The sequence below is a fragment of the Paramisgurnus dabryanus genome, chromosome 3 (genome assembly GCF_030506205.2).
Source record: "Paramisgurnus dabryanus chromosome 3, PD_genome_1.1, whole genome shotgun sequence".
NCBI lineage: Eukaryota > Metazoa > Chordata > Actinopteri > Cypriniformes > Cobitidae > Paramisgurnus > Paramisgurnus dabryanus.
The window spans coordinates 2338818-2353550 of record NC_133339.1 but is presented as its reverse complement, the minus strand read 5'-3'; the positions used below and the strand labels follow the sequence as shown (position 1 = coordinate 2353550).

Genomic DNA, 14733 nt, shown 5'->3' with positions numbered 1-14733 from the left:
GTAGAGACACGGGGTTTGGACCGTTTGACTCGTGACTCGGAGGGTAATCACTAGTGGATGCCATTTTTTTCCCTAGCAACCAAATACAGTACCTTAGCAACAGAGTAAACAAAGCCTTATATCTCCGCATCAGAACATCGTAGAGACACGGGGGTTGGATCGTTTGACTCGTGACTCGGAGGGTAATCACTAGTGGATGCCAATTTTCTCCCTAGCAACCAAATACAGTACCCTAGCAACCGAATAAACAAAGCCTTATATCTTCGCATCAGAATATCGTAGAGACATGTGGGTTGAATTGTTTTACTTTTGGCTTGGAGTATAATCATATATTGTCCCCCGAAATTTGCCACGGCAAGCACCACTTCACATTTTCTTCAGGAAATGTACCTATCTAGTTATTATGTTGGCTTTGAAAAAGCCAATATATTGTTATTGCTATTAAACTTATTATTATTATTATTATTCTTTTTCTCCCCCCAAAATTATAAACACTAACTCGTCCTAGGGCTTTCAAGCTACATGCACCAAATTTTCCACAGACCTTCAGACTGGTCTGACTTAGTGTGCTATATCTTTTCTAACTGATGGGACCTTCCGAATTCCTAAACGGGGGTCTCGAACACCCCAAAATTTCCATTGACTTAACATTGAGACAAACTTTGACGGGTCATAGCTGTGAGTGAGAAACTTGTAGAAACTTGTGGCTTACCACATTTAAGGTGGCTGACAGGCTCTGTAAGAACATACATCACAATGGGGTGTAAGCTATACCCCTGGGGTGTAAGAGGCCCCCAAAATTTCCCATTGACTTATAATGGGGCAGGAAACATGCCCATATAAGGGAATAAAAGCGTCCCAGATGGAATATCTTTACTTTAGAGTGTCGTAGAGACATGGGGGTGGGCTCATTTTACTCAGTCATCCAATCAGTCTCTTAGGATCGCCCCAAAGCTATTTAGCCACGCCCCTAGCAACAATTTTGGGTACCCTAGCAACATCTCCCATAGACTACCATTATAAAAAGCCCAGATGGATATCTTTACACCAGAGTGTCATAGAGACATAGGGGTGGGCTCATTTTACTCAGGCATCCAATCAGTCTCTTAGGATTCCTACTGAGGTATTAAACCACGCCCCTAGCAACCAATTTGAGCACCCTAGCAACATAATAAACAAAGCCTTATATCTCTGGATCTGAACATCTTAGAGACATGGGGGTTGGGTCTTTGGGTCATGTTAGCTTCATGCTAGCTCCATGCTAAGTCATACTAGCTTCATGCTAGTTTCATGCTAGCTTTATGCTAATTTCATAATAAATCTTGCTAACTTCATGCTAAATCATGCTAACTTCATGTTAAATCTTGTTAGCTGCACGCTAAATAGTGCTAGCTTAATGCTAATCATGCTAGCATCATGCTAATCATGCTAGCTTCACGTTAAATCATGCTAGCTTCATGCTAATCATGCTATTCTCATGCTAACTTCATGTTAATCATGCAAGCCTCGTGCTAGCTTCATGCTAGCTTCATGCTAATCTTGCTAGTTTCATGCTAGCTTCATGCTAATCATGCTAGCATCATGCTAGCTTCATGCTAATCATGCTAGAATCATGCTAGTTTCATGCTAATCATGCTAGCATCATGCTAGCTTCATGCTAATCATGTTAGCATCATGCCAGCTTCATGCTAGCTTCATGCTAGCTACATGCTAATCATGCTAACATCATGCTAGCTTCATGCTAAGCATGCTAGCTTCATGCTAATCATGCTAGCTTCATGCTAATCATGCTAGCATCATGCTAGCTTCATGCTAATCATGCTAGCATCATGCTAGCTTCATGCTAGCTACATGCTAATCATGCTAGCATCATGCTAGCTTCATGCTAATCATGCTAGCTTCATGCTAGCTTCATGCTAATCATGCTAGCATCATGCTAGCTTCATGCTAATCATGCTAGCATCATGCTAGCTTCATGCTAGCATCATGCTAGCTTCATGCTAATCATGCTAGCATCATGCTAGCTTCATGCTAGCTACATACTAATCATGCTAACATCATGCTAGCTACATGCTAATCATGCTAGCATCATGCTAGCTACATGCTAATCATGCTAGCATCATGCTAGCTTCATGCTAGCTTCATGCTAATCATGCTAGCTTCATGCTAGCTTCATGCTAATCATGCTAGCATCATGCTAACTTCATGCTAATCATGCTAACATCATGCTAATCATGCTAGCATCATGCTAGCTTCATGCTAATCATGTTAGCTTCATGCTAGCTTCATGCTAATCATGTTAGCTTCATACTTAAACATACTAACTGCCAGATAGCCTACTAAACTAAACTTCTGTCAATCCGTTTTAAACGTTCAGGCTACGCTTTTTCAAGCCAACATAAAGTTTGTCTTCAAACTTTAATATCTAGTTATTATTCTTTTTCTTCTGAGACTAAAATTTCTAACTCTAACTCGTCCTAGAGCTTTCAAGCTACAGCCATCAAACTTTGGACATACCTTCGGTCTGATCTGACGAGGTGTGCTATATCTTTTCTAACTGATGGGACCTTCCGAATTCCTAAACGGGGCGCTGAAACACCCCAAAATTTCCATTGACTTAACATTGAGACAAACTTTGACGGGTCATAGCTGCGAGTGAGAAACTTGTAGAAACTTGTGGCTTACCACATTTAAGGAGGCTGACAGGCTGTGTAAGAACATACCTCACAATGGGGTGTAAGCTGTACCCCTGGGGTGTAAGGGGCCCCCAAAATTTCCCATTGACTTATAATGGGGCAGGAAACATGCCCATAAAAGGGAATAAAAGCGTCCCAGATGGAATATCTTCACTTTAGAGTGTCTTAGAGACATGGGGGTCGGCTAATTTTACTCAAGCATCCAATCAGTCTCTTAGGAACACCCCAGAGCTATTAAGCCACGCCCCTAGCAACAATTTTGGGTACCCTAGCAACATCTCCCATAGACTACCATTATAAAAAGCCCAGATGGATATCTTTGCACCAGAGTGTCATAGAGACATAGGGGTGGGCTCATTTTACTCAGGCATCCAATCAGTCTCTTGGGATTCTTATTGAGGTATTAAGCCACGCCCCTAGCAACAAAATATGAAGACCCTAGCAACATAATAAACAAAGCCTTATATCTCTGGATCTGAACATCGTAGAGACACAGGGGTTGGACCGTTTTACTTGTGGCTTGACGTGTAATCATTATGGGATGCCAATTTTCTCCCTAGCAACCAAACGTAGTACCCTAGCAACGGAATAAACAAAGCCTTATATCTCCGCTTCAGAACATCATAGAGACACGGGGGTTGGACCGTTTTACTTCTGGCTTGAAGTGTGATCATTATGGGATGCCAATTTTCTCCCTAGCAACCAAACGTAGTACCCTAGCAACGGAATAAACAAAGCCTTATATCTCCACATCAGAACATTGTAGAGACACGGGGGTTGGACCGTTTTACTTGTGGCTTGAAGTGTGATCATTATGGGATGCCAATTTTCTCCCTAGCAACCAAACTTAGTACTCTAGCAACGCAATAAATGTTAGCTTCATGCTAGCTTCCTGCTAATCATGCTAGCTTCATGCTAGCTTCATGCTAATCATGCTAGCATCATGCTAGCTTCATGCTAATCATGCTAGCTTCATGCTAGCTTCATGCTAATCATGCTAGCATCATGCTAACTTCATGCTAATCATGCTAACATCATGCTAGCTTCATGCTAATCATACTAGCTTCATGCTAATCATGCTAACATCATGCTAGCTTCATGCTAACATCATGCTAGCTTCATGCTAGCTTCATGCTAGCTTCATGCTAATCATGCTAGCATCATGCTAACTTCATGCTAATCATGCTAACATCATGCTAGCTTCATGCTAATCATACTAGCTTCATGCTAATCATGCTAACATCATGCTAGCTTCATGCTAACATCATGCTAGCTTCATGCTAATCATGCTAGCTTCATGCTAGCTTCATGCTAATCATGCTAACATCATGCTAGCTTCGTGCTAATCATGTTAACTTCATGCTAGCTTCATGCTAATCATGCTAGCTTCATGCTAATCATACTAGCTTCATGCTAATCATGCTAACATCATGCTAGCTTCATGCTAATCATGCTAGCTTCATGCTAATCATGCTAGCATCATGCTAGCTTCATGCTAATCATGCTAGCATCATGCTAATCATGCTAGCATCATGCTAGCTTCATGCTAATCATGCTAGCATCATGCTAGCTTCATGCTAATCATGCTAAAATCATGCTAGCTTTATGCTAATCATGCTATCATCATGCTAGCCTCATGTTAAATTATGCTAGCTTCTTTCTAGCTTCATGCTAAATCATGCTAGCTTCATGCTAAATCATGTTCGCTTCATGTTAAATCATGCTAGCTTTATCTTAAATCATGATAGCTTCATGCTAAGTTGTCAAACTCTACTCTCAGACTAGGCTTTCTCAAGCCAACATAAAGTTTGTTCCGACGAACTTTTCTATCTAGTTATTATTATTATTCTTTTTCTCCCCCCAAAATTATAAACACTAACTCGTCCTAGGGCTTTCAAGCTACATGCACCAAATTTTCCACAGACCTTCAGACTGGTCTGACTTAGTGTGCTATATCTTTTCTAACTGATGGGACCTTCCGAATTCCTAAACGGGGGTCTCGAACACCCCAAAATTTCCATTGACTTAACATTGAGACAAACTTTGACGGGTCATAGCTGTGAGTGAGAAACTTGTAGAAACTTGTGGCTTACCACATTTAAGGTGGCTGACAGGCTCTGTAAGAACATACATCACAATGGGGTGTAAGCTATACCCCTGGGGTGTAAGAGGCCCCCAAAATTTCCCATTGACTTATAATGGGGCAGGAAACATGCCCATATAAGGGAATAAAAGCGTCCCAGATGGAATATCTTTACTTTAGAGTGTCGTAGAGACATGGGGGTGGGCTCATTTTACTCAGTCATCCAATCAGTCTCTTAGGATCGCCCCAAAGCTATTTAGCCACGCCCCTAGCAACAATTTTGGGTACCCTAGCAACATCTCCCATAGACTACCATTATAAAAAGCCCAGATGGATATCTTTACACCAGAGTGTCATAGAGACATAGGGGTGGGCTCATTTTACTCAGGCATCCAATCAGTCTCTTAGGATTCCTACTGAGGTATTAAACCACGCCCCTAGCAACCAATTTGAGCACCCTAGCAACATAATAAACAAAGCCTTATATCTCTGGATCTGAACATCTTAGAGACATGGGGGTTGGGTCTTTGGGTCATGTTAGCTTCATGCTAGCTCCATGCTAAGTCATACTAGCTTCATGCTAGTTTCATGCTAGCTTTATGCTAATTTCATAATAAATCTTGCTAACTTCATGCTAAATCATGCTAACTTCATGTTAAATCTTGTTAGCTGCACGCTAAATAGTGCTAGCTTAATGCTAATCATGCTAGCATCATGCTAATCATGCTAGCTTCACGTTAAATCATGCTAGCTTCATGCTAATCATGCTATTCTCATGCTAACTTCATGTTAATCATGCAAGCCTCGTGCTAGCTTCATGCTAGCTTCATGCTAATCTTGCTAGTTTCATGCTAGCTTCATGCTAATCATGCTAGCATCATGCTAGCTTCATGCTAATCATGCTAGAATCATGCTAGTTTCATGCTAATCATGCTAGCATCATGCTAGCTTCATGCTAATCATGTTAGCATCATGCCAGCTTCATGCTAGCTTCATGCTAGCTACATGCTAATCATGCTAACATCATGCTAGCTTCATGCTAATCATGCTAGCTTCATGCTAATCATGCTAGCTTCATGCTAATCATGCTAGCTTCATGCTAATCATGCTAGCATCATGCTAGCTTCATGCTAATCATGCTAGCATCATGCTAGCTACATGCTAATCATGCTAGCATCATGCTAGCTTCATGCTAATCATGTTAGCATCATGCTAGCTTCATGCTAATCATGCTAGCATCATGCTAATCATGCTAGCATCATGCTAGCTTCATGCTAATCATGCTAGCATCATGCTAGCTTCATGCTAATCATGCTAGCATCATGCTAGCTTCATGCTAGCATCATGCTAGCTTCATGCTAATCATGCTAGCATCATGCTAGCTTCATGCTAGCTTCATGCTAATCATGCTAGCATCATGCTAGCTACATGCTAATCATGCTAGCTTCATGCTAATCATGCTAGCATCATGCTAGCTTCATGCTAATCATGCTAGCATCATGCTAGCTTCATGCTAGCTTCATGCTAATCATGCTAGCATCATGCTAGCTTCATGCTAGCATCATGCTAGCTTCATGCTAATCATGCTAGCATCATGCTAGCTTCATGCTAATCATGCTAGCATCATGCTAGCTTCATGCTAATCATGCTAGCATCATGCTAGCTTCATGCTAATCATGCTAGCATCATGCTAATCATGCTAGCATCATGCTAGCTTCATGCTAGCATCATGCTAGCTTCATGCTAATCATGCTAGCATCATGCTAGCATCATGCTAGCTTCATGCTAGCTTCATGCTAATCATGCTAGCTTCATGCTAATCATGCTAGCATCATGCTAGCTTCATGCTAATCATGCTAGCATCATGTTAGCTTCATGCTAGCTACATGCTAATCATGCTAGCATCATGCTAATCATGCTAGCATCATGCTAGCTTCATGCTAATCATGCTAGCATCATGCTAGCTTCATGCTAATCATGCTAGCATCATGCTAGCTTCATGCTAATCATGCTAGCATCATGCTAGCTTCATGCTAGCATCATGCTAGCTTCATGCTAATCATGCTAGCATCATGCTAGCTTCATGCTAGCTTCATGCTAGCTACATGCTAATCATGCTAGCATCATGCTAGCTACATGCTAATCATGCTAGCTTCATGCTAATCATGCTAGCATCATGCTAGCTTCATGCTAATCATGCTAACATCATGCTAGCTTCATGCTAGCTACATACTAATCATGCTAACATCATGCTAGCTACATGCTAATCATGCTAGCATCATGCTAGCTACATGCTAATCATGCTAGCATCATGCTAGCTTCATGCTAATCATGCTAGCATCATGCTAGCTTCATGCTAGCTTCATGCTAATCATGCTAGCTTCATGCTAGCTTCATGCTAATCATGCTAGCATCATGCTAACTTCATGCTAATCATGCTAGCATCATGCTAATCATGCTAGCATCATGCTAGCTTCATGTTAATCATGTTAGCTTCATGCTAGCTTCATGCTAATCATGTTAGCTTCATACTTAAACATACTAACTGCCAGATAGCCTACTAAACTAAACTTCTGTCAATCCGTTTTAAACGTTCAGGCTACGCTTTTTCAAGCCAACATAAAGTTTGTCTTCAAACTTTAATATCTAGTTATTATTATTATTCTTCCAACCAAATTTCCGCAATTAATACGGCTCGAACCGTTTAACTTAGAAACTTCATTCAAACTCTCAAACGTGCGGACTATTCGGGAATAGTGTGCTATGACTTTTATAAGCAATCGGGGGTACGGTCTACGCCCCAGGGGCGAAAAAGCAGCCGAAAAATCCCATAGACTTAACATTGCGACAAACTTTGACGAGTCGTAGCTCAGACCTAGGATTTCACAGAAACTTGTGACTTGCCACATTTGAAGAGGCTGGCAGGCTCTGTAAGAACATAACTCACAATGGGGTGTAAGTTGTACCCCTGGGGTGTAAGAGGTCCCCAAATTTCCCCATAGACTTATAATGGGGCAGGAATCATGCCCATATAAGGAACTAAAAACGTCCCGAATGGGATATCTTTGCAGCGCAGTGTCATAGAGACATGGGGGTGGGCTCATTTTACTCAGGCATCCAATCAGTCCCTTAGGATCCTTATTGAGCTATCAAGCCACGCCCCTAGCAACCATTTTGGGCACCCTAGCAACATCTCCCATAGACTGCCATTATAAAATGCCCAGATGGATATCTTTGAAGCACAGTGTCACAGAGACATGGGGGTGGGCTCATTTTACTCAAGCATCCAATCAGTCTCTCACCATCCTTATTGAGGTATTAAGCCACGCCCCTAGCAACCAAATATGAGCAGCCTAGCAACATAATAAACAAAGCCTTATATCTCTGGATCCGGACATCATAGAGACATGGGGGTTGGGTCTTTGGGTCATATTAGCTTCATGCTAGCTTCATGCTAAGTCATACTAGCTTTGTGCTAGTTTCATGCTAGCTTTATGCTAATTTCATAATAAATCTTGCTAACTTAATGCTAAATCATGCTAGCATCATGCTAACTTCATGCTAGCTTCATGCTAGCTTCATGCTAATCATGCTAGCATCATCTTAATCATGCTAGCATCATGCTAATAATGCTAGGATCATGCTAATTTCATGCTAACTTCATGCTAATCATGCTAGCATCATGCTAGCTTCATGCTAATCATGCTAGCATCATGCTAGCTTCATGCTAATCATGCTAACATCATGCTAGCTTCATGCTAATCATGCTAACATCATGCTAGCTTCATGCTAATCATGCTAGCATCATGCTAACATCATGCTAGCATCATCTTAATCATGCTAACATCATGCTAATAATGCTAGGATCATGCTAATTTCATGCTAAATTCATGTTAGCTTCATGCTAATCATGCTAGCATCATGCTAGCTTCATGCTAATCATGCTAGCATCATGCTAGCTTCATGCTAATCATGCTAACATCATGCTAGCTTCATGCTAATCATGCTAACATCATGCTAGCTTCATGCTAATCATGCTAGCATCATGCTAACATCATGCTAGCATCATCTTAATCATGCTAACATCATGCTAATAATGCTAGGATCATGCTAATTTCATGCTAAATTCATGTTAGCTTCATGCTAATCATGCTAGCATCATGCTAACCTCATGTTAATCATGCTAGCATCATGCTAGCTTCATGCTAATCATACTAGCATCATGCTTGCTTCAATGCTAATCATGTTAGCTTCATGCTAATCATGCTAACATCATGCTAGCTTCATGTTCATCATGCTAGCATCATGCTAGCTTCTTGCTAATCATGCTAGCATCATGCTAGCTTCGTGCTAATCATGCTAGCATCATGCTAGCTTCGTGCTAATCATGCTAGCATCATGCTAGCTTCAATGCTAATCATGTTAGCTTCATGCTAATAATGCGAACATCTTGCTAGCTTCATGCTAATCATGCTAGCATCATGTTAGCTTCATGCTAATCATGCTAACATCATGCTAGCTTCATGCTAATCATGCTAGCATCATGCTAGCTTCATGCTAATCATGCTAACATCTTGCTAGCTTCATGCTAATCATGCTAGCATCATGCTAGCTTCATGCTAATCATGCTTACATCATGCTAGCTTCATGCTGATCATGCTAGCTTCATGCTAATCATGCTAGCATCATGCTAGCTTCATGCTAATCATGCTAGCTTCATGCTAATCATGCTAGCATCATGCTAACGTCATGCTGAATCATGCTAATCATGCTAGCATCATATTTCATCATGATAACTTTTTTAAATCATGCTAGCTTCACACTAAAACATGTCAACAGCCAGGTAAACTACTAGACTAAATTTCTTTTACATTTCTGTCAATCAACTTTTTGCATTTTCATGCACTGGTAATTCCTTGGGAATTGCATATCTAGTTAGTAACTAGTAGTTAATTACTTTTTTGAGTAACTTACCCAACATCTGTTATAATAAAATCATTGTGAACAGTGAATCCGAAACTCATACAGTAGTATTGATAGATTCAACCTTTAAGTTGTTATCTGAATATCAATAGACTGTAAAAATTATGTCAAATAAACATATACTTTTATGTTACTTTAACTTAAATTAAGTTAAGTTAAAAAATTTCAACTTTTCAACAGTTTTTCTATGTTTTGACAACTTATCACTATTATATTTTTCAAAACATAAAATAATAGGTTAAATTAAATCGCAAAACCAAGTTGTTTTAACTTTTTTTTTACAGTGTAGACAAACTTTAGTGGTGTTTTCTTGCTGATAATAAAGAACTAAATTAGCAAAATTAGATTTTTTTTATTTAAATTGAATATTTATATTAAGGTTAATGTTTTAGCTTTTGTAATTCAACACGATTTTAAACATAAAACAAACATAATTTGTCTTATTTAATTTAAAGCTTTAAAAGTTGTATCATCTATAAACATTATTGCCGTTCAGTGTCCTATGAAATAATTTTCATAATGTTTTCAGAACAGAGTATGTGAGTATAAATATTTACCCTTTACTGTCAATCTTATTGGTTCACTGTGTTGTGTGTCTAAGGGAGGGTTTTCTCTTTTTCTGCCAATGCACTTGTACTCTCCTCCATCAGAGACTTGAACAGATCTGATTGTTTTAGTTCCTGAAGTTTCAAAGGATTCGGGGTTTGATGGTGTGATGAAAAAAAACTTCCATCCAGTGGACTGATGAATCTCACAGGTCAGAGTAACTGAGTCTCCAATGAACACAGACGTCTGTGGCTGCACAGTCAGAGTTGGTGTTATATCTGTTAATATAAAATCAATGAGAGTTGTCAGTTTTTTAACAAGATTTTGTTACTGTAACTGGTAAAAGATTATTAGTGCAGTCATATTTTACAGAAAAAACCCCACATATAATCCGCAGTGGTGATTTTTATATTTAAAGATATACATTAAAATGTAATTATAATCAAAATATTAAAGGTGTTAAAGAATCCCTTATAACAATATGTTACATTGTTCTCTGATATCTACATAGAAGATATGTGACTTTATTACTCTAGGTGCAAAAATTACCCAGATACTGTTTTACATGTCCATTTACAACTCTAGGATTTGTCCCCAGGGTCATGAATAATAATGTTGATTGACTGTTCCTCAGAGCGGCTCATTTTAGAAGCTATGTGCGTTGTAAGGAGCCACCCATCGACCCAACAACGGAATCCAATGGCGTGGGTGAAGGGATCTCGTGTTCTTTTGTGTCTTGGCGCTTCTAAAAGATTAATTCTATTTATCAGGATTTAATTACTTTGTTTGACCTCTGTGTTTAAATTATAATCTGACTCCAATTTAATATACTACACTCTAAAAAATAGTTAGGACAGAACACATTTCTGGGTTAAAATGACCCAATTAATGTGTTGTTTTAACCCAACTGCTGGGTTATTGTTAATCAACCACGTTGAAACAACCCAGCAGTTGGGTTAAAACAACCCATTATTTGGGTCACTTTAACCCAGAAATGTGTTCTGTCCTATAGTTACCCAGCCCAGGGTTAAAAACAACCCAATATTTTTTAAAGTGTAGGAATTTGGTGCATTATATCAATTATCTGTTGATCATAATTCAGATAATTGATTATTTATAAATTCTCATAATCTTAGTTATTCATTCATTAGGGACACGATATCGCACAGAGTATATGTTGCGTTGCGTATCTCACAGACACCAAATTGTCAAATTGTTCTAATGAATTTAAATGAATCAAATGTAACAATTTATTATACCAGCAGGTTCCAGATATAAACATATTAAAAAATACAATACAAAATATGATTTAATTCCAGTTATTTAAAATGATCAACAGTTGCAAAAGTTACAAAGTCATACCTGGCAATAGACACTGGCTACAGAGTACTTCCAAAATGGATATATTACACACCAAGTGGTGTAGGAAGATTCTTGTTAAAGATTTCTTCCATTATGTTTTAATACACACATAGTGTGGGAGCTTCTGGTTACAGAATCCTCCCAGAGTCTCTTGCCAAGCCACCTTATATACACAGATGAGACAAGAATCCTTAACCAGGATTTGGTTAGTTAGGTTCTTGTGACCCGAAGAAGCACCAAATGGGATTCTTAACAACCTGTTATCTACAGTATATCTCTTTAGGAGGTGACACCCATCGCAGGAGTACAGTTTACGTCTTAAGTTCTAAACTTTGATATTATTAGACCTTTTTAACCATAGCACCATGACCTTTAAAATAAAACCACACATGATTATAAAATTACAATCTCAGAACAACATTTATACATACGATCATATATATTCAGCCAATACCCAATGATGTGAGCCTGAAGGCTTGAAGGAAGATTTAGGCTGAGAGGATTTGAGTTGAAGAGATCAAAGGGGTCGAATGCATGTCAACAGCCCCACCTGAGGGTCAACTGTAGATAAATGTCACCAACCGAAGTTTTATTGTTTTGCAATGTCTCTCCATAAACAAACTCAAAGTTGATTGTTTAACATCTGGTCTTACAGTGTTTACATACAGACCTTATGTTTGAGGTTCGGAATAATACATTTTTCAGAGATTAGAAATGGAAGTTTTTGATTGGTAAATTGGGTTTGTTCAGTATGAACCTGCAAAACAGAACTGTACTATCAATAGTAGAACTTCAGCCTAAACGCTAGTATATAACATTAATAAGCATATAGCACTAACTCACCAATCACAACTTTTTTAGCATTGTAACAACGTTGTTACTAATTTAATGTATCATTTAATGTTGGGTGTACATTCACAGTCTGTGTTATGTTGATATTGGTTGTTTTCCTGCTGTATTGTGCATGCAAAAGGTTTACATAAGAAGGCTCAAAATGTCATTACTGCATCACTCTCATTATTTATCCATGCCTAGATAAATACAGTTTTACATTCTACTGCATCTTTAATGGAATTTAATAGAATATAATTTGGAACTATTTAAAACATGGAAACTGTTTAGGATAATGTTTTGTATACATTTTTCTTACATTTGCATATTCAAACCAAAGGACTACATGTTTTTTCCTCAGTAACTGTAATAGACACCCATTTAGTGAAATAACTGACATTGTGTTTTCAAAACAAAGTGAATTTTGTGAGTATAAATACTTACCGTGTACTGTCACTGTTATTGGTTCACTGTATTGTGTTAAAACATTAACGTTTCCTCTTCTTCTGGCTCTGCACTTGTACTCTCCTCCATCAGAGACTTGCACAGATGTGAATGTTTTAGTTCCTGTAGTTTCAACGGATTCAGTCTTGGCGAGTGGTGTGGTAAATAAAAAATCCCATCCAGTGGACTGATGAATCTCACAGGTCAGAGTAACTGTGTCTCCAATGAACACAGACGTCTGTGGCTGCACAGTCAGAGTTGGTGTTATATCTGTTAATATAAAATCACTGGGAGTTGTACGTTTTTTCAAAAATATATTTTTGTTGTAACTGGTAACAATGAGCATGTTATAGCAATGTTTACATCATAACGAGTACACTATGAAAATATTTGTCAGTTTTGTGTTGATTCAGAGTTGCTGTCATCTGAAACCCTCACAGAGTTGGACCTCATAACTTTATCTTTATCATTTCTGTCCAACAGCCCTGAGAAACTCAGAATTTCTCTGTTTTAAAAGCAGACACAGGCAACAGGTGGACTGCAGGACAATAATTTAAGTTTTTGTTTTATCATATGTATCTGTTCACCACAATATGAGAGAAACAAGCAAGGTTATTATAGCTATTTGCTGGCTGGTGTGCCTTTGTTTTATTGGGTGAGTTGGTGAGCATTTGTTCTTTGTTCATTCATGGGTAAAATCAGCAGGGGGACACTAAACTGAAGGGGTGAGCCCCTCATCTCTAAGATAATATTGAGTGTTTTTACACATGCCCTGCTCTCATGTTTACCTGCTTAGAGCGGGGTGATCTGGGAAGCATTCAGGGGTGTAGTCTACGTGATACGCAGGTACACGCCATATATCCACTAGGAATTGTCAAGGATTTCCATAAACCCACTAGAAATAGCGTGAGGATGCCTAACAGCATGGTTTTGTGACATTTAAAACTTTTAGTCATAATTTAGATGTGAAGCACTGACCAGTAGCATGCTAAACTTGCTACTTTAGCAGGTAAGCATATACATATTATTAGGCTATATATTTGGTGTGTTTGACTTCCTGCCAAACTGCAATATCCGATCGGCGTATGAAATTACCATAGCAACGCAAAAGTGACTGGGGAGCAGACTGGTATGGCACAACAAGAACCCACAAGCGAGGACAGCAAAGTACCACGAGTGCGATTGCAGTTATCACATGGAGAAATTTGCTTTGAATCGCTCCCGCGGTACTTTGACATCACCAAGAGGTCTGCTTAGCGCCAAATGAAGTCGAAGCTGCAGTGTAGCTGCTCACGCGAGAGTGTAAACAAATAGGCCATGTGGAGAAGTGAACGAGTGGAGCAGTGCTGCTACATAAAATCCGGAGAGTTAACAACGCACATGTGAGTAAACAACATTTAAATCATCAGTCCAGTTTATTACTTTATCTGGAGGTAAGGATCCAAATGCAACAAAATAAGCCCTGTTTATGTCCTGATGGTTTTTAGCTGCCTTTAGTTCCTCTTTCAGAATTGCTTGTGCTTCACAGTGTTAAATTTTCCTTCTCTGTGATCATTTGTATATCTACCTACGTGTATATGATCTTAAACTCAAATTCATGTCTGCGTTGATATTCAGTCAGACTTGCAAATTAAAGATCATTTTCTTCACTTTGGTTTGGGTGTCTAATATTATGGTCTTATTACACAGCTCTCTGGAATGCTTGATTCTGATTGGTCAGTTAAGACATTTACAGGTTCGTTCTTTTCAAATAATAACCGCTCCAAAATAATAACGCATAGCCGGACT

General features: G+C 38.9%; 1 protein-coding gene across 1 annotated transcript in view; it reads right to left on the bottom strand.

Annotated features, from left to right (window-relative positions):
• Positions 1 to 14733, bottom strand: part of LOC135734107 (Fc receptor-like protein 2) — a 91589-nt gene that overhangs the window by 75532 nt on the left and 1324 nt on the right. Inside the window, exons 2-3 of the mRNA XM_073813738.1 lie at positions 12946 to 13274; positions 10320 to 10586 (exon numbers count right to left, since the gene is read on the bottom strand). Of these exons, the coding sequence (XP_073669839.1) occupies positions 10320 to 10586; positions 12946 to 13274 (596 nt within the window). The remainder of the gene's footprint in view (positions 1 to 10319; positions 10587 to 12945; positions 13275 to 14733) is intronic.